At 34.8% G+C, this 26,089-nt stretch overlaps 1 protein-coding gene and 1 pseudogene across 1 annotated transcript in view; one reads left to right on the top strand and one right to left on the bottom strand.

Annotated features, from left to right (window-relative positions):
* LOC110203846 (coiled-coil domain-containing protein 144A-like) overlaps positions 1-26,089 on the bottom strand; it is a gene marked incomplete at its 5' end in the record, with an annotated part of 71,682 nt that overhangs the window by 32,324 nt on the left and 13,269 nt on the right. The window contains 4 exon segments of the mRNA XM_078151627.1: positions 2,465-3,397; positions 13,141-13,217; positions 24,786-25,003; positions 25,844-25,981. Coding sequence (XP_078007753.1) covers positions 2,465-3,397; positions 13,141-13,217; positions 24,786-25,003; positions 25,844-25,981 — 1,366 coding nt within the window.
* Positions 15,190-15,879, top strand: LOC110203844 (cyclin-dependent kinase 2-interacting protein pseudogene; annotated as a pseudogene).

Below are 26,089 nucleotides of genomic sequence, written 5' to 3'. Positions count from 1 at the left end.
ATTCTTTATCCAGGTGCATTTTGATATTTTGTCACTATATGAAGGAGGTGTTTTAAGGTCTTACCTCATTTGGAGAGTTATTGTCATTGTGATCTCTTTCTGCAGAAGTTTTCTTTTCTTTTGTTTTCTCATTAATTTGAATGCAGGCTTTTCTTCTTGGATGATTGATTGCATATCATCAGAGCGAGTACACCAGACATCATGGCTTGCTACACTGCTTGATTGTAGCAAACATCTGAATCTGATTCCAAAGTTTGGTATTCCTGTTTAGATTTCCTGCCAGTTTCATACCAAATGCTTCATCTTCCTTCTTTCATTTAGCTGTTGTTGGAGTATTTATATTTCTGCATCATAAGCAACATATTCTTCATTTAAATCACAAGTACATTCAATTTCTGACTTATTACCTTTCTTATGGTGTAGGTTCCTACTTTCTGAGCTTAGATTAGAAGTGAGTGAAGAACTTCTGGAAAGTGAGCTTTAAAACAGCATCTTGCAGAGAGTAATCGTTTTGTTCAGAAAATGACTGAACTCCTACACTGAGTGGGCCTCTACTTTCTCCTCTTTTTCAGTGTCACTGAGCTATTTGTCAGATTAAGGGATGCTTCTTGTAACTGTTCTATTTCCTTCAGAGACATCTAGTAGTTCCTCATCTTGTAGTTTCTCTGTGGGCTGATCTGCAATTTTGTCCTTTCATAAATTTCTCAAATATCTGCTTAAACTCAGTTGGAACAATTTTAAAATTCCTTTTGACTTCCATTGTCTTCTCTTTCACCCACACTTTTTCACATCTTTCTGCCCATTTTGATTCTACATCTAAATGCACATTATCACTATTAGATTCCTTATTGGATTCTAGTCCTTGAGACTTTCTTTCCAGATATGAAAGTGGAAAATGAAGTGGTTTAACTTGTTTCCCAGGTGCTGTTTGTTCTGGTATGTTGACTCTTTCTGAAGTAACTTTCTCCTTAGGTAAAGAAATGTGGAAGAAGATAAATTAAAGAATAAACAAACAGTAGTTAAAATTATTCTGTAAAGCTTAGTATGTTATCTAGCCCCAAATCATTGTGTTTCAAAGACATGTTAAAAAATTATTTAAACTGGGGTTGGTGGGGGGAGGTGGGGCAGAGTCAAGATAGTGGAGCAAATGTAGTAACTTCCTTGAGCTCTCCCCCAAACCCCTCCAAATACCTATAAAAAAAACTGTCTCTAAACAAATTCTAGGGCAGCAGAAGCACAAAAAGAGAGAGTGAAAGAAATCTCCAAGCCCAAGACAACCTGGATGGTTGATTAGAAAGCTCTATCTCACCTTTGATTAGAAAGAACTATTGTGTAGGGCTTGGAGGTAAAAGTAGTTCAGCTTGGGCATGTAGGAAAAAGACCATGCCTCAGTGAACCTGGAGCAGTCCTCAGGGCCTGCTAAATCCATCTAAATCCAGTCAATGTTCAAGTACATCAGAAGGAAGTGTTCTCCCATTATTTTTCCATCTTTTGCTGACATTTTATGTTATCTCTATGTGCTAAAATGATAACTATCTATAGCAAATAAACATGTTGTAAAACAATGAAATTCCAGAGCAGGAGCTTTGAACTTGTTGTCAGAAGACCTAGGTTTAAGTCCCAACTCTGTTATGTATGAGTTGTGGAAAAATTGAGAAATCTTGTATTAATGCCTTTTGGAAAACTATTACTAAATAAATTAGGAAAAAATGTCTTTCCTTTCGTTTTGAAATTTAAAAAAACGAAGTTTAATGCTTTTACTAAAATCAGTAAAGATGAACACAGCAGATCACAATAACCATATTAGTCCAATCAAGTGGATCTGTTAGAAATTTCCTAACGTTAGCCTCTATTTTCAATATTTTAAGCCATAGCATCTTACACTTGGCTAAGCAAATAAAAATGTCCATAAAAAACAAAATTATTTGAAGTGCAAAATATTGCAGTGACTTGCATAAAAGAGAACCTGAGTTCATCACATTCTTTTTAGGCCTGTGCCCTAATTATCTTTAGACCTTGTTCTTTTTGCCACAGAGCCTAATGTTGCTATGTGCATGTTTGCTTTAGAAAGTTTGTTGTTTACAAGCAAAAGATTTTGGAATCTGATGCAGTAATTTAGATGATCAAAATAAGGACTAGGAAAAGGCTTTCTGAATATTTACCGTAATTCAACTTCAAATATACGTTTTACAAATAGCAAGCATTTAAACGCAGATTTTTCCTCATGTGAAAATCCATGACACAGGAAGATTGATGAAGAAGAAAAATAAATGGCATGGAGAGTGGCAGGAGGTAAATCTACCTTTTTATGCAGTTGTCTTTTTTTCCCCTCAAAAGCCGGGTTGCCTACTTCCACCATTCTTAACTCATTTTTAAATCTTCACATATCTTGATTTAATTCTTTATCCAGGTGCATTTTTGATATTTTGTCACTATATGAAAGGAGGTGTTTTTAAGGTCTTACCTCATTTGGAGAGTTATTGTCATTGTGATCTCTTTTCTGCAAGAAGTTTTCTTTTACTTTTGTTTTCTCATTAAATTTGAATGCAGGCTTTTCTTCTTGGATGATTGATCGCATATCATCAGAGCTAGTACACCAGACATCACAATGGCTTGCTACACTGCTTGATTGTAGCAAACGTTCTGAATCTGATTCCAAAGTTGTGGTATTCCTGTTTAGATTTCCTGCCAGTTTCCTACCAAATGCTTCATCTTCCTTCCTTTCATTTACAGCTGTCTGTGTGCCGGCTAGTATTATATTTTCTGCATCATACGCAACATATTCTTCATTTAAATCACAAGTACATTCAATTTCTGACTTATCACCTTTCTTATGGTGTAGGTTCCTACTTTCTGAGCTTAGATTAGAAGGTGACTGAAGAACCTGTTCTGGGAAAGTGAGCTTTAAAACAGCATCTTGCAGAGAGTAATCGTTTTGTTCAGAAAATGACTGAACTCCTACACTGAGTGGGCCTCTACCTTTCTCCTCTTTTTCAGTGTCACTTGAGCTATTTGTCAGATTAAGGGATGCTTCTTGTAACTGTTCTATTTCCTCTTCAGAGACATCTAGTAGTTCCTCATCTTGTAGTTTCTCTGTGGGCTGATCTGCAATTTTGTCCTTGTCATAAATTTCTCCAAATATCTGCTTAAACTCAGTTGGAACAGTTTTAAAATTCCTTTTGACTTCCATTGTCTTCTCTTTCACCCGCACTTTTTCACATCTTTCTGCCCGTTTTGATTCTACATCTAAATGCACACTGTCACTATTAGATTCCTTATTGGATTCTAGTCCTTGAGACTTTCTTTCCAGATATGAAAGTGGAAAATGAAGTGGTTTAACTTGTTTCCCAGGTGCTGTTTGTTCTGGTATGTTGACTCTTTCTGAAGTAACTTTCTCCTTAGGTAAAGAAATGTGGAAGAAGATAAATTAAAGAATAAACAAACAGTAGTTAAAATTATTCTGTAAAGCTTAGTATGTTATCTAGCCCCAAATCATTGTGTTTCAAAGACATGTTAAAAAATTATTTAAACTGGGGTTGGTGGGGGGAGGTGGCGCAGAGTCAAGATAGTGGAGCAAATGTAGTAACTTCCTTGAGCTCTCCCCCAAACCCCTCCAAATACCTATAAAAAAAACTGTCTCTAAACAAATTCTAGGGCAGCAGAAGGCACAAAAAGAGAGAGTGAAAGAAATCTCCAAGCCCAAGACAACCTGGATGGTTGATTAGAAAGCTCTATCTCACCTTTGATTAGAAAGAACTATTGTGTAGGGCTTGGAGGTAAAAGTTATCAGCTTGGGCATGTAGGAAAAAGACCATGCCTCAGTGAACCTGGAGCAGTCCTCAGGGCCTGCTAAATCCATCTAAATCCAGTCAATGTTCAAGTATATCAGAAGTCAGTGTTTTCCCATTATTTTTCCATCTTTTGCTGACATTTTATGTTATCTCTATGTGCTAAAATGATAACTATCTATAGCAAATAAACACCTTTTAAAAACAATGAAATTCCAGAGCAGGAGCTTTGAACTTGTTGTCAGAAGACCTAGGTTTAAGTCCCAACTCTGTTATGTATTAGTTGTGGGAAAATTGAGAAATCTTGTATTAATGCCTTTTGGAAAACTGTTACTAAATAAATTAGGAAAAAATGTGTTTCCTTTCATTTTGAAATAAAAAAAAAAGTTTAATGCTTTTACTAAAATCAGTAAAGATGAACACAGCAGATCACAATAACCATATTAGTCCAATCAAGTGGATCTGTTAGAAATTTCCTAATGTTAGCCTGTATTTTCAATATTTTAAGCCATAGCATCTTACACTTGGCTAAGAAAATAAAAATGTCCATAGAAAGCAAAATTATTTGAAGTGTAAAATATTGCAGTGACTTGCATAAAAGAGAACCTGAGTTCATTACATTCCTTTTAGGCCTGTGCCCTAATTATCTTTAGGCCTTGTTCTTTTTGCCACAGAGTCTAATGTTGCTATGTGCATGTTTGCTTTAGAAAGTTTGTTGTTTACAAGCAAAAGATTTTGGAATCTGATGGAGTAATTTAGATGATCAAAATAAGGACTATGAAAAGGCTTTCTGAATATTTACCTTAATTCAACTTTAAATATACCTTTACAAATAGCAAGCATTTAAACACAGATTTTTCATCATGTGAAAATCAATTACACAGGAAGATTGATGAAGAAGAAAAATAAATGGAATGGAGAGTGGCAGGAGGTAAATCTAGCTTTTTTTGTAGTTGTGTTTTTTTACCCTCAAAAGCTGGGTTGTCTACTTCCACCATTCCTAACTCATTTTTAAATCTTCACATATCTTGATTTAATTCTTTATTCAGGTGCATTTTGATATTTTGTCACTATATGGAAGGAGGTATTTATAAGGTCTTACCTCATTTGGAGAGTTATTGTCATTGTGATCTCTTTCATGGAATAAGTTTTCTTTTCTTTTGTTTTCTCATTAAGTTTGGTTGCAGTGGTGAGTGTAGGCTTTTTTTCTTGGATGGCATATATTGGATTGCATATCATCAGAGCGAGTACACCAGACATCAAAATGGCTTGCTAGACTACTTGATTGTAGCAAACATCCTGAATCTGATTCCAAAGTTTTGGTATTCCTGTTTAGATTTCCTGCCAGTTTCATACCAAATGCTTCATCTTCCTTCATTTCATTTATAGCTATTTGTGAGTTGGATATTTTTATAATTTCTGCATCATAAGCAACATATTCTTCATTTAAATTGCAAGTACATTCAATTTCTGACTTATTACCTTTCTTATGGTATAGGTTACTACTTTCTGAGCTTAGATTAGAAGATGAGTGAAGAACATTTTCTTGGAAAGTGAGCTTTAAATTGTTTAAAACAGCATCTTGCAGAGAGTAATCGTTTTGTTCAGAAAATGACTGAACTCCTACATTGAGTGGGCCTCTACATTTCTCCTCTTTTTCAGTATCACCTGAGCTATTTGTCAGATTAAGGGATGCTTCTTGTAACTGTTCTATTTCCTTTTCAGAGACATCTAGTAGTTCCTCATCTTGTAGTTTCTCTGTAGGCTGATCTGCAATTTTGTCCTTTTCATAAATTTCTTCAAATATCTGCTTAAACTCAGTTGGAACAATTTTAAAATTCCTTTTGACTTCCATTGTCTTCTGTTTAACCCACAGTTTTTCACATCTTTCTGCCCATTTTCTACATCTAAATGCACATTATCACTATTAGATTCCTTATTGGATTCTCGTCCTTGAGACTTTTTTCCTAGATATGAAAGTGGAAAATGAAGTGGTTTAACTTGTTTCCCAGGTGCTGTTTGTTCTGGTATGTTGACTTTCTGAAGTAACTTTCTCCTTAGTAAAGAAATATGGAAGAAGATAAATTAAAGAATAAACAAACAGTAGTTAAAATTATTCTGTAAAGCTTAGTATGTTATCTAGCCCCAAATCATTGTGTTTCAAAGACATGTTAAAAATTATTTAAACTGGGGTGGTGGGGGGAGGTGGGGCAGAGCCAAGATAGTGGAGCAAATGTAGTAACTTCCTTGAGCTCTCCCCCAAACCCCTCCAAATACCTATAAAAAAACTGGCTCTAAACAAATTCTAGGGCAGCAGAACCCACAAAAAGAGAGAGTGAAAGAAATCTCCAGCCCAAGACAACCTGGATGGTTAATTAGAAAGCTCTATCTCACCTTTGATTAGAAAGAACTATTGTGTAGGGCTTGGAGAGAAAAGTAGTTCAGCTTGGGTATGTAGGGAAAGACCATGCCTCAGTGAACCTAAAGCAGGCCTCAGGGGACTGAATCATGGATAGCTGTGGGGGTTTTCTGACTCCTCAAACCCACAAACTCCAAAGACAACTTTAAAAGTCACTACAAAAATTCTGTGACATCGTGAGAGAGAAGCTAGGTCCCAGACCCAGGGTGGCAGCTGCTTCTGGAGATTCTAGCCCACAAATTGAGGGGGAATCCAGTGGCTGATCAGAAGAGGATTTCAGGGAACTCAATGCTGATGGTAAGGGAGGATTCTTTTTCTTTGCCTGTGCTTAGATCTGAATCACAATTCTGGGTGACAGTCCTAGGCAAGGAGGAATGCTGGAGTTGTGGAGCTTGTAGTAATGGTGCAGAGGGAATACTCCTGAGAGTTCCAAGGTAAAAAAAGTGCTTGTTGTCACTCATAGAAAAGAGCACAGCCCATGAAAGTAGTAAACAGCCTACCCTTGTTCATACCACCTTGGAAGAACTGAAAGTTTATATGTCCCTAGAAGTATCTTTAAAAATTGCTGCACAAAACCCCGAAGTTTGGGACCATACATTCTCCATTCTAGATGCAGACCCCCTACCTTAACTAAGAGTTTAAAACTCAAGTAATTGGCTGGGATTATAAGCAAAGAGACAAAAAAAAAAAAGGCAGACAGCAGAATTTTTCTTTGGTGCCAGAGAAGATCAAAACATACAACCAGAAGAAGACAACAAAGTCAATGTTCATACTTTCACAGCAGCCAAGAAAAATAGGAATCAGTCCCAGGCCATGGATTTCAAGAAGCAAGTAAGAGAGTTAGAGGAAAAACTGGGAAGACAAATGAAAGTGATGGAAGAAAATCATAAAAAACTAGTCAACAGATTGCTGAAGTAGACACAAAAAATAATGAAGAAAATAACACCTTAAAAAATAGGCAAACCGAAATGGCAAAAGAGGTCCAAAAAGCCAATGAGAAAAAGAATGCCTTCAAAAGCAAAATTGGTCAAATGGAAACTGAAGTCCTAAAGCTCACTGAAGAAAATACTTCCTCAAAAATTAGAATGCAGCAACCGGAAAGTAGTGACTTTATGAGAAATCAAGACACTGTAAAACAAAACCAAAATAATGAAAAAACAGAAGACAATGTGAAATATATCATTGGAAAAACAACTGACCTGGAAAATAGATCCAGGAAAGATAATTTAAAAATTATTAGACTATGTGAAAGCCACAATCAAAAAAAAGAGCCTAGACACCATCTTTCAAGAAATTATCAAGGAAAACTGACTTATATTCTAGAATCAGAGGGTAAAACAGAAATGAAAAGACTCCATCGATGACATCCTAAAAGAGATCCTGAAAGGTAAATTTCTAGGAATATTGTAGCCAAATTCCAGAGTTCCCAGGTCAAGGAAAAAATATCGTAAGCAACCAGAAAGAAACAATTCAAGTAGTGTGGAAACACAATCATGATAGCACAAGTTTTAGCAGCTTCTACATAAAGGTACCACAGGGCATGGAATAGGCTTTTCCAGAGGGCAAATGAGGTAGGATTACAACCAAGAATCCTCTACCCAGCAAAATGAGTATAATCCTTCAAGGGAAAAATGGATATTTAGTGAAATAGAAGACTGTCAAGCATTCTTGATGAAAAGACCAGAGCTGAATAGAAGAATTCGCTTTCAAATACAAGACTCAAGAGAAGCATGAAGAGGTAAGCAGGAAAGAGAAATCATAAGGGACTTATCAAGGTTGAACTGTTTACATTCCTACATGGAAAGATGATATTTGTAACTCATGAGACCTTTGTCAGTCTTAGGGTAGTTGGAGGGGGAAAAATATATGTATAGACAGATTGACAGATAGAGGGCACAGGGTGAGTTGAAGATGAATGGGTGATATCTGGAGAATAAAATTAAGGGGTGAGAGAGGATTATACTGGGAGAAGAAGAAAGGAGGAGGTAGAATAGGGTAAATTATCTCACATAAAACAGACAAGAAAAGGCTTCTACAGTGGGGGGGAAAGGGGGAAGGTGAGAGGGAATGAGTGAATCTTATTCTCATCGTATTTGGTCAAGGAGAGAATAATATACACACTGAATTGGGTATGGAAAATCATCTTATTCTACAGGAAAAGATGGGGGAAGAGGAAGAGAGCAGGGGATGATAGAGGGGAGGGCATACTGGGGGAAGGGGTAATCAGAAGGAAACACTTCTGAGAAAGGACAGGGTCAAAAGAGAGTATAGAATAAGGGAGGGTGGTATAGGATGAAAGGAAATATTTAGTTTTCCACAGCATGACTACTGTAGAAGTGTTTTGCATGACTACACAAGTATAACCAGTATTGGGTTGCTTCTCTTCTCAAGGGAGGATTGGAGAAAATTTGGAACCCAAAGTTTTAAAAACAAATGTTAAAAAAAAATTGTTTTCACATGTAAGTGGAAAATAAGATATACAGGTAATGTAGTATAGAAATCTATCTTGCCCTACAGGAAAATAGAAGAGAAAGGGGGGTGGAGGTAGAAGGGAGGGCAGATTAGGGGAAAGGGTATTCAGAATGCATGCTGTCTTGGCTCTGGGGGATGGACAAGATGGGGAGAAAATTCAGAACTCAAAATCTTGTGGAAGTGAATGTTGAAAACCAAAAATACAAAAATTAATGAATCTTGAAAAAATATTTAAACTTTCCCTAAATAATAGAACAAACAAAATTTCAATGTAAGTTTTATCCAGGGTATTCTGGATTAGGGTAAATGTATTATTAAGCATGTGCCATAGTATATTCCTAAAAAACCAAAGAGGAACAATTTCCTTTTTATATCTCTTTTTTTGGTGGTCTCACAGTACCATACTTTTCCAATTTGTTTAAAAATAGCAGTAAATTAGAATGGTCAATATTTTAATAAACATGCATTCTGCCTAATGGAAAAACCAAGCAAATAAAATATAAACTTGGGATGGGATAGAAATCTCAACTCAATATTCCTTTGAAGTAGTGAGAGTCTTTATTATATTTATGTATTTGCCTATTTCTGACTTTTAAATATCTTAAAATTGAACACTAATTATAAGTGCAAAAACTGTAACTCTACGTTATGTCATGTCTTTGTGAAACTAGAATGTGATATGAAATAACTGTATTGTCGTGAGATATACCTGTATCGATTGTCCACTTCTGTGTTTGGTTCCAGTAAAAACCACCTCTCTAATTATTTTACTAATTAGAGCATAGGAATTGACAAGAGAAGAGAAATGATTTTTGCATGTAATTCAGAACAAGAAATAAGAAATGATTACAATACACAACTTAGATCCATCAACAGAATTAATGGGGTTTATGAGGTAGGAAGTGACTGCTTCAAAACAGCCAAGTAACATATGATTCCCTGACCCCAACAGAGGTAAGAATCATGGATCCAACTCTAAAGGCAAAGTTCTCCAAATGTTCAGATGCATGGAGATTGCAGTCCCATAATTAGTTTGCATGAGATAAACCACAGTACTGATAGTCTGCACATAGATATTTTTGAATAAATTATATAAAAATGTTTACATGACAGAATCACATTCTATCATGTGCACATGACCACAATCAACTTTTATTCTTGTTTAGTCATAGCCAACTCTTTGTGACCCCATTTGAGGTTTTCTTGGCAAAGATACTAGAGTGTTTTGCCATTTCCTTCTCCAGCTCATTTTACAGATGAGAAAACTGAAGCAAACAGGGTTAAGTGAGTTGATCAGGGTCATAGAACTAGTAATTGTCTGAAGCCAGATTTCAAGTCAAGAAGATAAATCTTTCTGACTCCAGGCCTGGCACTCCATCTACTGTGTCATGTCCATATCAAAATAAACTACTTCAAATGACCTATAATATCATTTCCCAAAAACTGGACATTTTAAAAGTCATAGTTTAAGAGAGATGGCAACATTTTATTTGACTGATTTTCACTATATTCCAAATTCATAGGTACACCAAATCTCTAAGTTGGAAGGAAACTGATTGATTACATTTGGACAGAAATTTCAACCAAAATATCCCTAATAAATCGACACTCTGCTTCCAGCTGAAGACGTGTCACCTTCTTAAGCAGTTGTGTTAATTTTTGCTCTATTAATTAATGGTAGAGAAGCCATTATTTTCTTTAATGAACATAGATGAAGTGATAGAATCTTTTCATGTAACAGTAAGGGCTCAAAAGGTTATCACAGCCCTAGATCATAGCCACTTTCTATTGCATATAAGAGCAACTCCTTGAGCTGTAATCTATGCGTTCTAAGAAAATATTCAATTAACTTACTTGTTGATGAGTGTGGTGCTATTTGGGAAATACTTAGATTAAAGTTCCATAATATATTAATGAGGATAAACTATACACTAACACAGTTCTGATTATGAGGAAATAACATTGGAATGGTAATTTCAATAGTTATTTATAGGGCAGTGATATAGTGAATAAAGCTGTGTAGTCTAGGCAATGTATAGGATTGAAAGCCCTGGTTGTGAACTGGAACCTGATATCAGAAAAATTCTGTGGGAGGGAAAGGCTGTATGACCTGCTTCATCTTTCACCCCCCTCTTGCCTACTGCTTCTGCAGGATGTAACTAAGTGAAATATGATAGCAAGACTCTAAGATCAGATTCTCTCTTGTATAGAACATCTGAAACATGGGGTTTGGAACTCCTCTAATTTCTGTTAAGGAAGACACTGCCAGGAGGCTCTAGAGTATGGGGCATCTCAACACCATTCTCATTGAGTTCAAATTAAATAATTAGGATTATCATCTCAAGGTACTGAAACTAATTTGCATATAGGGCTAAAGAATCTTTGTCTTAAACTTATGAATAGTTACAGTCTACCAAGGAGTTGCCATGGGACTAGAAAAAAGTGAATATCCTTGATTGCTGGTAAATTCTAGTCTAACTTATCAAATTAATAGTTTGTACATACTTTCCAAAAAAGAGTTCTAAGAAGGGATAATTAAGAATTGATATCAGTTCATTAAAAACAAGTTATGCTAGACACGTTATGTGTTTCCTTTTTTTTTTAATTGTCAGTAGACTAGAGAATAAAAGACTAGATTCAAGGAATGTCAAAGACACAGTATGTCTGGATTTCAACAAGTATTTGAAACAGTTTCTCACAAAATCTTTGTGGACTAGGTGAAAAATGTGGATGTATTGAAGGTTTGGAGCAGCTTCATTGGAAACACCCAATGAACACTAATTTATTCTGGAGGGCAGTTGGTCGCTTTATCCTCACTCTTATTCTGTTCACCATTTTAAACTGATAATCAGGAGGAATCGATATATTGAATGCTGACGATCAGATTTGTATATGTCATGGAACTGGGAGAGGCTGCTGATGAAATAAGTCACAGAACTGAGATTCCAAAGGCTTTTGCTAGATTGGAACAATGAGCTAGTGCTAAGAATATACAGTTTAAACAGGATAAATGTAAAACCTGGACTTGGACTAAAACAAAACAAAACAAAACAAAATAAAACAAAACAACTATGTATGTACACAATGGGAGAAACAGTTTTTCATAGGAGTTCCTGAGAGAAAGTATTTGTTACTGAGCCATAAATTTAATACTGAAGTGTCTATCAAAAGGACGAATGTGATCTTTGCAGCAAAAGTAGTACAGTATCCTTAGTGAGAGACATGACAATCCACTACTTTGTCCTGATCAGAACACATCTGTATTACTGTTCTTAGATAGGACCCTAGAAAACTACAGGGTCTTCAGAGGAACTTAAAGAGAGCTCAGAATTCAACCATGATTCATATCACAGGAGGGTCTGGGTAGGCAATTGGAGGTGTCTAGTCTGTAGAAAAGAAGATTTAAAGGATGTTGGCATAATAGTCATCAAATATTTAGAGAATTAGAATGCAGAAGGGATTGAGTTGTTCAACTTGACTCTTCAGTTAAGTGAGAACCAGGAGCCCTGGGTGCACATCACAGGAAGGTTGATTATAGCTCAGCCTAAGGAAAACATCTTCAAAGTTTAGAGCTGTTCAAATAAGCAATGAGCTGCTTCCTCTGGGAAATAAGTTTTTAGACAGAAAAGGTCTTCAACTACTTTTGGGATAGGATTGGCTATTTAGGTTAAGGATAGATTAGATTAGCGTTGATCATGAATGCTAAGATTTTGTTTTTTTTTTTAACTTGACATAAATAAAGTATCTTTAATTCCTACTTTTCTCTTTCATATTATTTTATGTTGCTCATTATTAAGAATGTAAAATATCTCACAATTCAGTAGTGACAAAATACCATAGTATTCTTAGTAATGTTTTCAATATTGCCATGTTTTTATTATAAAAGCTTATAAATTATTATTATTTATTGTTGCTATTATTTTGCTTACCAAATAAGATTTTATTATGGCATTTTTAATGACATACTCTAGCATTGTAAAACACTGATAGATTTTAGTGTAGCCATCTAAAATGATATACATTCCCAGATATTGACATTCCAGGTTATTTTCTTGCCATTGATGACTAATAATTTTAGCCTGACAATAAGAAAGAAATCAGGACTAAGATATTCTTTAACATGCATTCATGGTAATTCTGTTATTGCAATTACTTGGCTTATTAAAGGCAAAACAATTATATGATTAGGTAGGCTAACTTAACTTCCTTATATGTAAGAAATTTATAAAAAATGCCAGGATTAATCCACATTCAGGGACTCTTTCTCTATTCTATTATTATACAACTAGGGATGAAGTTTTCCAGTTGCTTCCTGCACCTCCAAAGAAAATTTCAACTCCTGAAATCAGACAAAAATCCATTTAAAAGTAACTAAGATGTGAAAAACTTCCAATAAAATTTGCATGAAAGGAACTTTTACTGAAGTAAAATCTCAGAAATTTGAATATCATTTTTACATACCTGTTCTGAGTCACTTTTATCAAAGCTTTCTTCACTTTCCTGTGATGATTCTTGAAATTCCAATACTGGTGTAAAATCTGTATTAATATTTAAGTAAATAATTATTTTATTTAGAGTTACTTCTCTTATATGAATTAAATCCCCCCATTAGCGGTAATGGCAGTTATCACAGCTATAATTTATCTATTGTGATCTATTTTAAAAGAAGATAAAGAAGGTAAGAAATTTCTATTTTCCTAATTATGCATTTAGTTGATTATTTTGTAATCTCAATTTACTTCCACATTTTAAGTTTCTTGTGAGATACTCATTTTATACCAAATCACAGATTGATTTACATATTTACTCTAGCTGAAACTGTTATCTTTGAAAATGAAAGGTAAACTGAGAGGAAATGGTCTCTGCAAGATCAATTTATTAGTTAGGTTAGTAGTAACCCATAAACTGGGTTAATGGCTTTTCTCAATGACCAAAGACCATGAGATAGGGATTACTAGCCTTCATAGAATTTGGGGAAGTACGAGAACAAAGAACAGAGTTGGATTGGTGGGGAAAACAATGAGATAGTTTATAGAATAGACAACATCATGGACTTTTCATGAGGTGCTATTTTGGGGGTTTTAGAGGTCAATAGGGGAGAATGAGAGTAATTTACTGCTTACTTCACTATCTTGGTTCCTAAAAGTCTGGAATGATTGTTTAATTCTATTATTAGAAGCTCCAAAATTAAGATAATTGTGTCCTATCCAGGCTAATTTTCTATGTTGGTTTTGTTTTAATAGATTTATTTGACCTGTGGCATGTACATTTATTTCTTCCTAATCTTTAACAGTTCTGTTAATCATTTCACCTCTATGAATTTCTCTCCATGTTGTCATGCTCTATCTAGCTCTGAGGTAACTAAAAGTTTTACAGTGAATTTGAAATTAACAGGCAGAGTATTACCTGCATATCTTGTTTTCATGTTTTCTTGGCTCAATCAGAACAGTTTATAGAGTTACTTAATGATACAGATCTCATTTACTTTTATTTCCCTAAGCAACACGGCACCAAGAAAGAAGGATTTTTTTTCCCTACTTCTTTGAGACAGTCCTGGCCAGTGGTTTCAGTGGAAGAGCTAAGATAGTGGAAAGACAGGGAGAAGCAGTCTCTCAGCTGGGAAATTGGGATTGCCAAGAAAGGTTCATTTCACTTGGATAAAAAGGGGATTGCAGTCCACGATGAGAGGCATCCCAACAAGCCAGCAGCAAGCCCCACCTCAGCAAACCAGCAGGAGATGCTGAGCCCCAGAATGGTTGAGCAGGCAAATGTGAACACCAGGATTCCCCATGTATCTTAGGATAGCCAGGGCAACCAGCAGACTTCAGCTTGGAGAACCACCACATATGCTGATGCAGCTCCAAGCAGGCAGGCAACCACCAGTGGCTGGACCTCCACTTGATTCAGTGTAGCCCAGGGAAAAGGCAGAAAAACTGCACCTAGCCTTAGTATATGTCAGACACCACCACTAGGACCCCAGCAGAGCGACTGGTAAGCAGCCAGACCCCAAATCCCCCACGTGCCAGCACCTAAGGCCCCAGTACAGAAAGCTAGTGACAAGGCACCTTGCTCCCAGCACAAGAAGCTTGGGACAGTGCTCCCTGTGCTCCAATAGGAAAGTTCAACTTTAAAAGCCAGGAAACTGGCAAACAAAACCAAGCAAAAGGCAGAAAAGAACGCTGACCTTAGAGAATTATTATGGTGACAGGGAAGATCAAAAAACAAATTCAGAAGAGGACAGCACAGTCAATATACCTACATTTGAAACCTCAATGGGAAATATGAATTGGTTCCAAGCCCAAAAAGCCTTCTTGGAAGAGCTCAAGAAAGATTTTCAAAGGCAAATAAGAGAGGTAGAAGAAAAACTGGGAAAAGAAATGAGAGGCATTCAAGAGAGAGTCAATAGCTAGGAAGGACAAAAATTGACTGAAGAAAATAACTCCGTAAAAAATGCAATTGACTTTGAACTTCCTCTGGCCCCCTCCAGGCTAGATCTTGGGCACTAAAGTCATGGACGTGAAGAACTCTAGCATGGTTACTCCCAAAAGAACTTTCTTCTCCGTCTACACAAGAGAAATTAAGGACAATGCTGTAGATTGGCACAATTTATTATCAATATGAGAGACTCAACAATATGGTGTTTTCTATTGCAAACAAACAGGAAACATCCAAATCAGTGTACTTGCTGAAGACAAGGTACAACTAGAATGCAACAGCATATCTTCTGGCTTTCATTCTCAAAAGGTAGGTCAAAAATATAATGAGGAACTTGAGATATTGTGCAAGGAACTTCATGACAGTTTGGAAAACTCGGCTAAGGTACAGGTGAAAATGGAAAAGCTAACATCAACCACTAAAGGAACTTGTAACCTAGAAAATTACCATTATGGAAGTGGAAATTAGCAAACACCCCTTTTCCATACATGTCCCACTACCTACTTCTATGAATTTTCCCATAAGCTTTCAGAAATGTACAAGAAAAAAATACACCTGAAATGCATCATTGTAGAACAGCTTGCCCATACTACAGACCAGGATCTCATTTTAAGCTACTTATCTATGTGGTTGTACCAGCCCTATATTGAGAACAGCAGGCTATATGTGGAAAGCATCTTACTTGAAACTGGACATCGAGCATTATAATTTTTTCCAAAATCATTTCAGTAAACCCATACTCCCAGAACCACAATGAACCCTTCTTTCCAGGTCTTATGATACAGGCCCATTGCTGCCCCATACACTTACTTCCAGGATCACAGTTCTACTTCTTTTCTTGTTTGCACAATGAGATGCTTCACCTCCACCTGAACACCACTCTGGTAGTAACTTTTAAAGTTGATGATAGTCATCCATTCAGTACCTACTTTTCAAACCCTGACCCTCTTTATTTGACAAAAACTTCTGTGCAAACTGATCATATGTTTGACAGAAAATGTTTAGATCAGCATTTATTTCCACAATAAGTTCCAAATGGATTCTCAGCCTACTGTTTGGGAAAAAAACAAACTAACACGCACACACACAGTGGGATGAAATCAGGAGAATGAAAGGAGCTTTCACAATTATAAGAAGCAGAATTGCAAACCAAAGGATAGAGGCATAAAATTAAAATGCATATGTACAAACAAAACCAAGAGAAACTAGATTTGAGAAAATAGTTTAATCAAATAGTGGAATAAAATCTACTATAGAAACTGATACAAAAATATGAGACTAAGAATCATTTCCTAGCTAAGTTTCAAAATAGAGGAACAAATGACTTTCAGAAGTAAGAAATGCAATTAACAAACAAAATATTACAGGAAGTCACTAAGGAAATGAACATTTAACAATACTGGATTCACCTCAAATTAAATTTACAAACATAAAAAAAAATAGATGCTGTTTAAGAAAGGAGTTCTTAATAAATACTGGTGGTAGATCTTTTCACTTGTCCAACCATTACAACAATCTGGAACTTTTAAAGAAAAGTCACTAAACTATTTGAACCCTTTGACTCATCACAAGGCATATAACAAAATGAGGTCAACGAGGGATTGAGGCGAGGGAAAGCCCCACGTGGGCACTTTTTGGGGAAGAAACAGAAAAGAGGGAAGATTTGTATGAACTTATGTAGAAAAAAAGCAGAATCAAGAACATATTTCAGAAAGAAAAATACTAAAAACATTCAGGTTAAGGTAAATAATTAATATTAATCAGAATACTGATGAAACATGTTTTTTCACAGGTTGATGGGTTTTGGGTATGGAAGGATGTCAGTTTCATTTGCTTAACTGTTTTTCTTAGAAAGGGGAGTGGGGGCAGAGATAAATATATAAATACTCTACTTTAGAAAAAGCAAGAAATTAAAAAAAAACCATCCTTTTTTCAGATATTTGTAATTGTTCATTATCCAGCTCTATTTTCAAGCCCTCAAGAGGTAGCATAGTCAATAATTTGCTGGATTTCAGAGTCAGAAAGTCTCTGATTTCAGATGCTGCTTTTTATACTTACTAGCTGTGTGGCCACAGGCATGACACTTAATACATCATCAAAGGGAAGATAACACCTATGATACCAACCTCATGGAATTATTTTAACATGCAAGCAAGTTAAAGTATATTAAAGCACTACAAATTAAAAAAATACAAGTGGTTGAATGGAAATGGGGTACAAAATGCATTGAAGAGAAGACCTTGTTAAAAGTCTGATAGCCTTTGTGTTAGTCAATATCTTTCTAGAACTTACATAACCTCAGATGCTGTTGAATTCCTTTGCCTTATGAATAATCTCTTTGACAGTCTTTGCTGGTGATCATCCACTCTTGAGTTCACTAGGAAGTGGTCACAACAGATCATACCTAACTATCTTCACATATTGATTGACCAGGGGATTATTATCAATATACTTTATCCAAATTTCAGTAGAGCATTTGAAAAATTCCCTCATGATCTTTGTGGACAAAATTAAGATCAGATCATTAAAAAATTAAGATTTATCTCAGGGATGAAAAAAGGATGCCCATTATCACCACTATTATTCAGTAGTGGACTACAAATATTAGCTTTAACAGTAAGAGAAGAGAAAGAGTTTGAAAAATTAGAATAGGCAATGAGGAAATAAAACTATCATTCTTTGAAGACGATATAATGGTATACTTAGAGAACCCTAGGAAATCAACTGAAAAGCTACCTGAAACAACAACATTAACAATGTTGTAGTCTATAAAATAAATCCACATAAATCCCAGCATTTCTAAATATTACCAACAAAGTTCAACAGCAAAGGGTAGAAAGAGAAATTCAATTCAGAAAAATAGTAAACAATACAATAAAATCAGGTGAAGTGAGTAGACACAAGAGAATGTCGCACACAGTAACAGCCACCTTGTGCAATGACTAACGTTGATAGACTTAGCCCTTCTCAACAATAAAGGATCTAAGACATCTTCAGAGGTCTCATGATGGAAAATGCTATCCATATCCAAAGAAATCACTATGGAGTCTGAATGCAAATCGAGGCATACGATTTGTTATTTTTTTCTTATGTATTCTTTTGGTACCTCTTTATGATGGCTCCTCCTATTGTACCTAATTCTTCCTTATGTTGAATAGTAATATATATGTGTAGCTTATATCAGATTGCAAGCCATCTTGGGGAAAGAAGGGAGAGGGGAAAAATATTAAAGTAAAAAACTTACAGAAGTGAGCATTGAGAAATCAAAATAAATAAACAAATAAATATTTATATATATATATATATATATATATATATATACACACACACACAACGGTAAATGCCTACAGTAATCTATTGCTTGATAAAATGAAAAATTCTAGCTTCTGGAATAAAAAATCAGGATTTGAAAAAAAAAACTACTGTGAAAATGGGAAAACAGTATGTCAGGAACTAGGCATAAACCAAGATCTTACATTGCATACTAAGATAAAGTAAAAGTGAGTACTTGATTTAGACATAAAAGTTGATACTATAAACAAATTAAAAGGGCCAAAAATAGTTTACCTGTCACATCTAAGGAGTAGGAAAGAAGTCATGATGAAAAAAGAGAGAACATTATAAAATGCAAAATGGATAACATACATTATATTAAATTGAAAAGGATTTGCATAATCAAAACAAATGCAACAAAGATTAGAAGAGAAGCAGAAAGCTGAGGAACAATTTTTACAACCAATGTCCCTGATAAAGGCCTCATTTCTGAAATATGTAGAGAACTGAGTCACATTTATAAGGATACAAGTCATTCCCCACATGAGAAATGGTAAAAAGACATGAATAGGCAATTTTCAGAAGAAGAGATTAAAGCTATCTATACTCATATGAAAAAATGCTCTAAATTGCTATTGACCAGAGAAAAGCACATTAAAACAACTCTAAGGTACCAACTCACACCTACCAGACTGGCTGACATGGCAAAACAGGAAAATTACAAATGTTGGAGATGATGTGGAAAAATCAGAACACTAATGCATTGTTGGCAGAGTTGTATATTGATCCAACCATTCCAGAGAGCTATTGGGAACTATGCCCAAAGGGATACAAAACTGTGAATAACATATTACCCAGCAATACCACAGCTAGGTCTGTAAGTAAAGAGATCATAAAATGGGGAAAAACCCACATGTACAAAGATATTTAGAACAGTAAAAAGTGTGCTTGTGGTCACTCATAGACCAGAGCACAGACCAGGAAAGGAGTAAACACCTCACCCTTAATCATAGCACCTTGGAAGAATTGCAAATTTTCAGGTCCCTAGAAGTATCTCTGAAAACAGCTGCACAAAACCCCCAAAGCTGGGGACAGTACATTCTCCACACCGGAAGCAGACTCCTACCTTAACAAAGACTTTGCAACTCAAAGAATTAGCTGGGATCACGAGTGAGCAGTGCAAAAAGAGTCAGACCATAGAATCTTTATTTGGAAACAAAGAAGATCAAAACATACAATCAGAAGAAGACAGCAAAGTCAAAGTTCCTACATCCACATCCTCCAAGAAAAATATGAATTGTCCCAGGCCATGGAAGAGTTCAATAAAGATTTTGAGAAGCAAGTAAGAGAAGTAGAGGAAAAACTGAGAGTGATGCAAGAAATCATGAAAAACCAAGTCAACAGCTTGCTAAAGGAGACCCCAAAAAAATACTGAAGAAAATAACATCTTAAAAAATAGCCTAACCCAAATGGCAAAAGAGGTCCAAAAAGCCAATGAGGAGAATGCCTTAAAAAGCAAAATTGGCCAAATGGAAAAAAAAGTCCAAAAGTTTACTGAATAAAACTCTTCCTTAAAAATTAGAATGGAACAATTGGAAGCTAGTGACCTTATGAGAAACCAAGACACTGTAAAAGAAATCCAAAAGAATGAAAAAAAAAGAGAAAACAATGTGAAATATGTCATTGCAAAAACAACTGACTTGGAGAATAGATCCAGGAGAAGAATTTAAAAATTATTGGACTATGTGAAAGCCATGATCAAAATAAATAAATAAATAAAAATAAAAGCCTAGACATCATCTTAGGAATCATCAAGGAAAACTGCCTTGATATTTTAGAACTAGAGGGCAAAATAGAAATTGAAAGACTCCACAGATCACCTACTGAAAGAGATCCCCAAAGGAAAGCTCCTGGGAATATCGTAGCCAAATTTCAGAATTCCCAGGTCAAGGAGAAAACATTGCAAGCAGCCAGAAAGAAACAATTCAAGTACTGTGGAAACACAATCAGGATAACACAAGATTTAGCAGCTTCTACATTAAGGGACCAGAGTGCTTAGAATATGATATTCTGGAGGGCAAAGGAGGTAGGATTACAATCAAGAATCACTTACCCAGCAAAACTGAGTATAATCCTTCAGGGTAAAAAGTGGACCTTCAGTGAAATAGCAGACTTTCAAGCATTCTTGATGAAAACACTAGAGCTAATTAGAAAATTTGACTTTCAGATACAAGACTCAGGAGAAACATGAAGAGGTAAACAGGAAAGAGAAATTATAAGAGACTTATTAAAGTTGAACTGCTTACATTCTGCATGGAAAGATGATATTTGTAACACATGAGTCCTTTGTCAGTATTAGAGCAGTTGGAGGTGAATATATATACATATATATGTGTGTGTATGTAATGGATAAATGGATAGATAGATAGATAGACAGATGATACAAGGTAACATGAAAGGGGGATATCTGGAGAATAAAATTAAGGCATGAGAGAGGATTATACTGGGAGAAGAAGAAATGGGGAGGTAGAATGGAGTAAATTATCTCATATAAAACAGACAAGAAAAGGCTTTTACAGCGGAGGGGAAACAGGGGAAGGTGAGAGGGAATGAGTGAATCTTATTCTCATTGGATTTGGCTTGAGTAGAGAATAACATACACATCAATTGGGTATAGAAATCTATCTTACCCTACAGAAAATGGGAGGGAAGGGGACAAGAGAGCAAGAGGATGAGAGAGGGGAGGGCAGATGGAGGAGGGGATAATCAGAAGCAAACACTTCTAAGGAGGGACAGTGTCAAAAAGGGAATAGAATAAATGGGGGGTAGGATGAAGGGAAATATACTTAGTTTTTCACAATATGACTACTATGGAAGGGTTTTGCATGACTACACATATATTACTCATCAATATGCTTGACTTCTCAATGAGGGTGGATGGGGAAGGAGGAAGGGAGAAAATTTGGAACCTAAAATTTTTAAAACAAAAATTTAAAAAAAATGTTTTCACATGCAACTGGGGCATAATATATACATTAAATGGGCATAGAAATCTATCCTGCCCTACAGGAAAATTGAAGGGGAAAGAGATAAGAGAAGGGGGGAGAGATAGAAGGGAGGGCAGATTAGGGGTATTCAGAATGCATGCCATCTTGGGGTGGAGGGAGGGACAAGATGGGGAGAAAATCGGAACTCAAAATCTTGTGGAAGTGAATGTTGAAAACTAAAAATAAATTAATTAAAAATTAAGAAAAAAAATTAAGAAGAAAAAAAGGGTGTATATATGAAAACTAATTGGAAAGCAAAATGCTTTTTTTCATCTAGGTCAGGCTAGATTCTGTTCTATTGAATATTATAGTATGTCTCCTTATCTTATATGGATTATTACTTCAAGTAGATTAGACATTTACAATTTGTCTGCAATGTACTGAAGTGGTTTTTTATAACCTAAGCGATTTACAAATTATGAATAAAGTTTTGCATGCCCTTATGGGGAAAAGTCATAGAAGCATTTGAAACGATAAAATGTACATTTAAAGGGGGATGTGTTTGTTATGCTATAGACTACATTCATGTGGCATAAAATGTTTTATCAGGGAGGTAGACAACAGATGATGAATACTACTGTAGCTAACTTGCCATATTATTCATGTTCTGATTAAAAAAATACTTAAAATCAATGGTATTAAAACATGAAGTAGCATGGTCTTTTAGAAGAGACAGAATTTCAGAGGGCATTTCAAACCCTTCACTTCATTTGTAAATAGAAACAAAAGGAAACTGAGGTTCAAAGAGATGAAGGAGGTAGTTAGTGGCAGAGGCAGTACTAAACCACTGGTCCTAAATCCTTCCTGGCTTATCTATCTACACAACAGCCTTGTCTTTGTTGAGAAGGATATCTTTTGGATATCTTTGACTTGTGGCCTTTATCATTCATGGTTCATAGTATCATCCATGTTGATTTGTGTAGGAAGATGATATTGCACAATTAAAATTATGGTTGCACAAAGAGCAAATACAGTATCAATTTTTAGAGAGCAGGAAAAAAAACACTTTGGAATCCAATGTTTTGATACCTTGTGGCTTTTCTACCATAAACCTGAATTAAAATATCAAAGTAACCAGAAGAAATATCTAGGGTGGTGATCAACCCCAGAATATCATCATTTGCCAACGTACTAGAAAACTCATGAATTCTGGTTTTTTTTTTTGGTAAAATTGGGGTTATTCACAATTAATGGGTACAAAAGAATGAAATAAATAATGGTAAGAAAGCAAATGTTGGTTTCAGGGAAGTGAAAAAGACTACTAGGCCCAGGACCAGGGCTCTAGCATACTCATTTTTAATGTAAATGCCTGGTTCCCTTGGACAATATGATTTACAAAAAAAAAAAAACATGCAAAAGTTTCACTATTAGTAAAAGTCAAAGAAAACAGTTGTCACTTTATTATTACTCTAAGGTTCACTACAAAACAATGAAGATATGAGGTTTATGACAATAGCTCAATGATTCCTCAAAAGTTCAAAAGAACTCAGAGATCACCAATTTTGAGTCTAATAAAGGGATAAGCGATGCCATTACTGCTGCAGTTACCAATCAAATGATGAATTTTTACCATTTTTTTTTGATGAACAGAAAATGAGGTGGAAAAAATAAATGTCTCATAGTGAAAGATGAGTATTTGAAGGAAAGCAGATATATTTTGTAATAGCAAATAATTGTAATTAATTTTTCTTTTTATTCCTATCCCTAGTTCTTTTAACATTTTACAATTCTAACATTAATATATTTATACATACATTATGATTTTGGCTTGTATAGAAAATGTTATTGGTTACTATATATTTCATAAAGTCAATGTTTACATTCTGATATCTTCCTTGAACATATTTATGAATAGCTTTATCTATCACTAATAAGCCATACTCTTCAATGTCCTTATATTTAATTGTGTTCTAGACTATAACTTTTTCTTGATTAACTTCATAGACACTACATCTTCAATGAGATTACTTAGTATAATTGTTTTTATTAAAATTGGATTAAGAATTTTTTAAAAATGTGCTCAAAATTTTATATGTAGTTAACATGTAAAACTATTATTGAGGAACAGAACTTCACTTTTTTGAACTTCAATGTTTGTCATAACAATTTCATGTATGTAGCTATAGATAAGACTGCTTTACAAATGAACAAAATGAGGGAAAGTGAGGTTCAGTTGTCACATGACTAGCTATAGGGAATTAAAATATTTTATTGGAATATAACCTTTTTAGGCAGTAGTAATGTATACTTAAAATTAAATACTGTCTTTTCTGCCATTGTGATTTCTCATTTCTTCTAAGGAAGGTTTACATAGGTCATCTCTTCCTGATATATAATGTAATGTACAGTAGTTAAGAGGGCATGATAACTCTTTCCTTTTAGCTCTGCTAGCATGAGCATGTCATCGAAGCTTTGTGCTCCTCAGTTTCATCACCATTCAAATGAGAGCAACCAGAATATCCACACTATCTTTCACACAAGGTAATAGGTCAACTGATTTAAAAAAAAAGTCTTATAAATGTGAGATGAATTTATTATTACAAGCCCAGATCATTAAGATTCCAAATGGCCCAGCGGTAGGATTAAATGTTAGGAGGTAAGTCAGAAAATCTTCTCCTGTCTAAAGTTTAACTACCTGAATCACAAAGTGATGCAAATACTGACCAAAAATCTATGGTTATATGCATTTCCTTTCAAATCTCTATTCCCTGGTCCCTCTAAATCCTGTGGGTTTTGTATTTTCTTTAGAATAAAGCAAAAGCTTTATGAACCTTTTAAAATTTTGAAAAGGTTTAAAATGTATATATTTCCAAAGCTTGGATAAGTGATTTACAGAGTTCTAAAAAAGAATGTGGGCTCTGCTCTCTTGTTCTTTTTCTGTTCTATCTTTATATATTCATACAGTCCCTCTGTCCGTGTGTGTATGTAAGTATGGGTACGCATGCTACAGTTATAGGAGTCTCATATTTATTATTTATTTTTTCCATATTTAAGAATCAGAAATAAATTATATTGCTAAATATAATACATTTTAAAAGTATTAAAGACTTTTCATATAATTTGGTTAAATATATTTAGAATAATTTAGAAACCTGAAAATTGTATTGAAGCCTACATAAAGAAATTTTTGGATAAAGCAGATAATAATAACACAAAAGATCTTGTGGCTGTTTTTAGTAAATGGCTTCAGGATAGTGAACCTACAAGGATAATTAAGTAACTAATCAAAAATAAATAAGTTCCTACCCATTTAAAGTATAAAATGGAAACAGAAAAAAGTATATATGAATTTTAAGATTGCTCTTTCATTATTTTCTAAAGTCACTATTTCTTCAGGTTTTTAAGTCTTACCTATTTGATCCATGGCAGCTGCACCCAAAGTAAATTCTGGATCAAAAGCACTCTCTGAACTGCTGGTTAGGGTTGAATGGGACTGATAAAGTCCCTTCTGTCTTCCATACTCAGTAATTAGTTTATAATGACTATGTATAAAATAAAATATAAAACATATTAAGTCTACATCAACAAAGATAAAAATTATATGCACCAAGTATTGGTGTATCTCAAACCTTACATAATCAGATTATCACCAAAAAAAAATGTTGTTTTCATAAAGTCTGTAGAGCATAACCAATCATTCAATCTAGATGTGATACACTTATCTTAAGAGTCACAATATTATAGAACTGTAAGTTTAGGACTGAAAGGGTCTATATTTGTCATCTACTCTAATCTCTTTATTTTATAGATTAAGTAACTGAGTCCCAGAGAAGGTAACAGTTGTCCAACATTACACATATAGTGAGAGGCATGATTTGTCCCCAGGTCCTCTGACTCCAAATTGAGCACTTTTCCCCTGTACCAAACTGCCACTCTATAAATTCTAATGTTGACTATTAATATTTATGATTTATTCTTTTCATTTATCACTCCTTTGAAGGCATCTAAGACATATTGTGATTTTCCCTAAAACTAACTTTAGGTCTACTATAACTGAGAGGTGTCAGCAAAGGTTAAAAAACAAACAAACAAAAATTACCTCTCTAAATCAGACAGTATAATAAATTACAGAACTTTTGTGAAGATCAAATAATAAAGTGTATGTAAAACATTGGAAAACCTTAAAGAATTATAAAAATGGCAGGTTTCATCATTATTATTTCTGAAAATTCTGATCTCAGATTACCTGACTCTACTTTGTACCCTGTCTCTTGCTCATGTCCTCCTAAATTTGGACAACCTAACTTTGCCATTTGCCCAATTTCTTCTTAGTGACTTGAAGTATGCTTGTCAGATGCTTGCTATTTTATGCAACTATGAAAGTCCCTGGCAGTCTCAAGTATACGGGGAAAAAAACCTTTTAAATGCAATTGTATAAAGATAATTAGAACTATAATGTTAGAACTTACATTGGGCGACAACTGATTTTGGCATGGTCGTAAACTGTCCATCGAGATTTATCTCGGCAAGAGACATCAACATCATATTGAAGAAGAAGACTCACTATGCCTACTGGTTCACCAATGGCAGCATGCATGATGGGTGTCCTATAATAACAAAGAAACAATTTACATTTAAGAATTTAAAAAGTCATATCTAATCAGATTTTTTATGTTTCAACAAGAGAATATCTCATATTCTTTAGAGTGAATATC

The sequence above is a fragment of the Phascolarctos cinereus genome, unplaced genomic scaffold (assembly GCF_003287225.1).
Source record: "Phascolarctos cinereus isolate Bilbo 61053 unplaced genomic scaffold, phaCin_HiC Scaffold_18;HRSCAF=501, whole genome shotgun sequence".
NCBI classification, from domain to species: Eukaryota; Metazoa; Chordata; class Mammalia; order Diprotodontia; family Phascolarctidae; genus Phascolarctos; species Phascolarctos cinereus.
The sequence above is the reverse complement of the archived record's forward strand: the minus strand, read 5'-3'. Positions and strand labels throughout refer to the sequence as shown.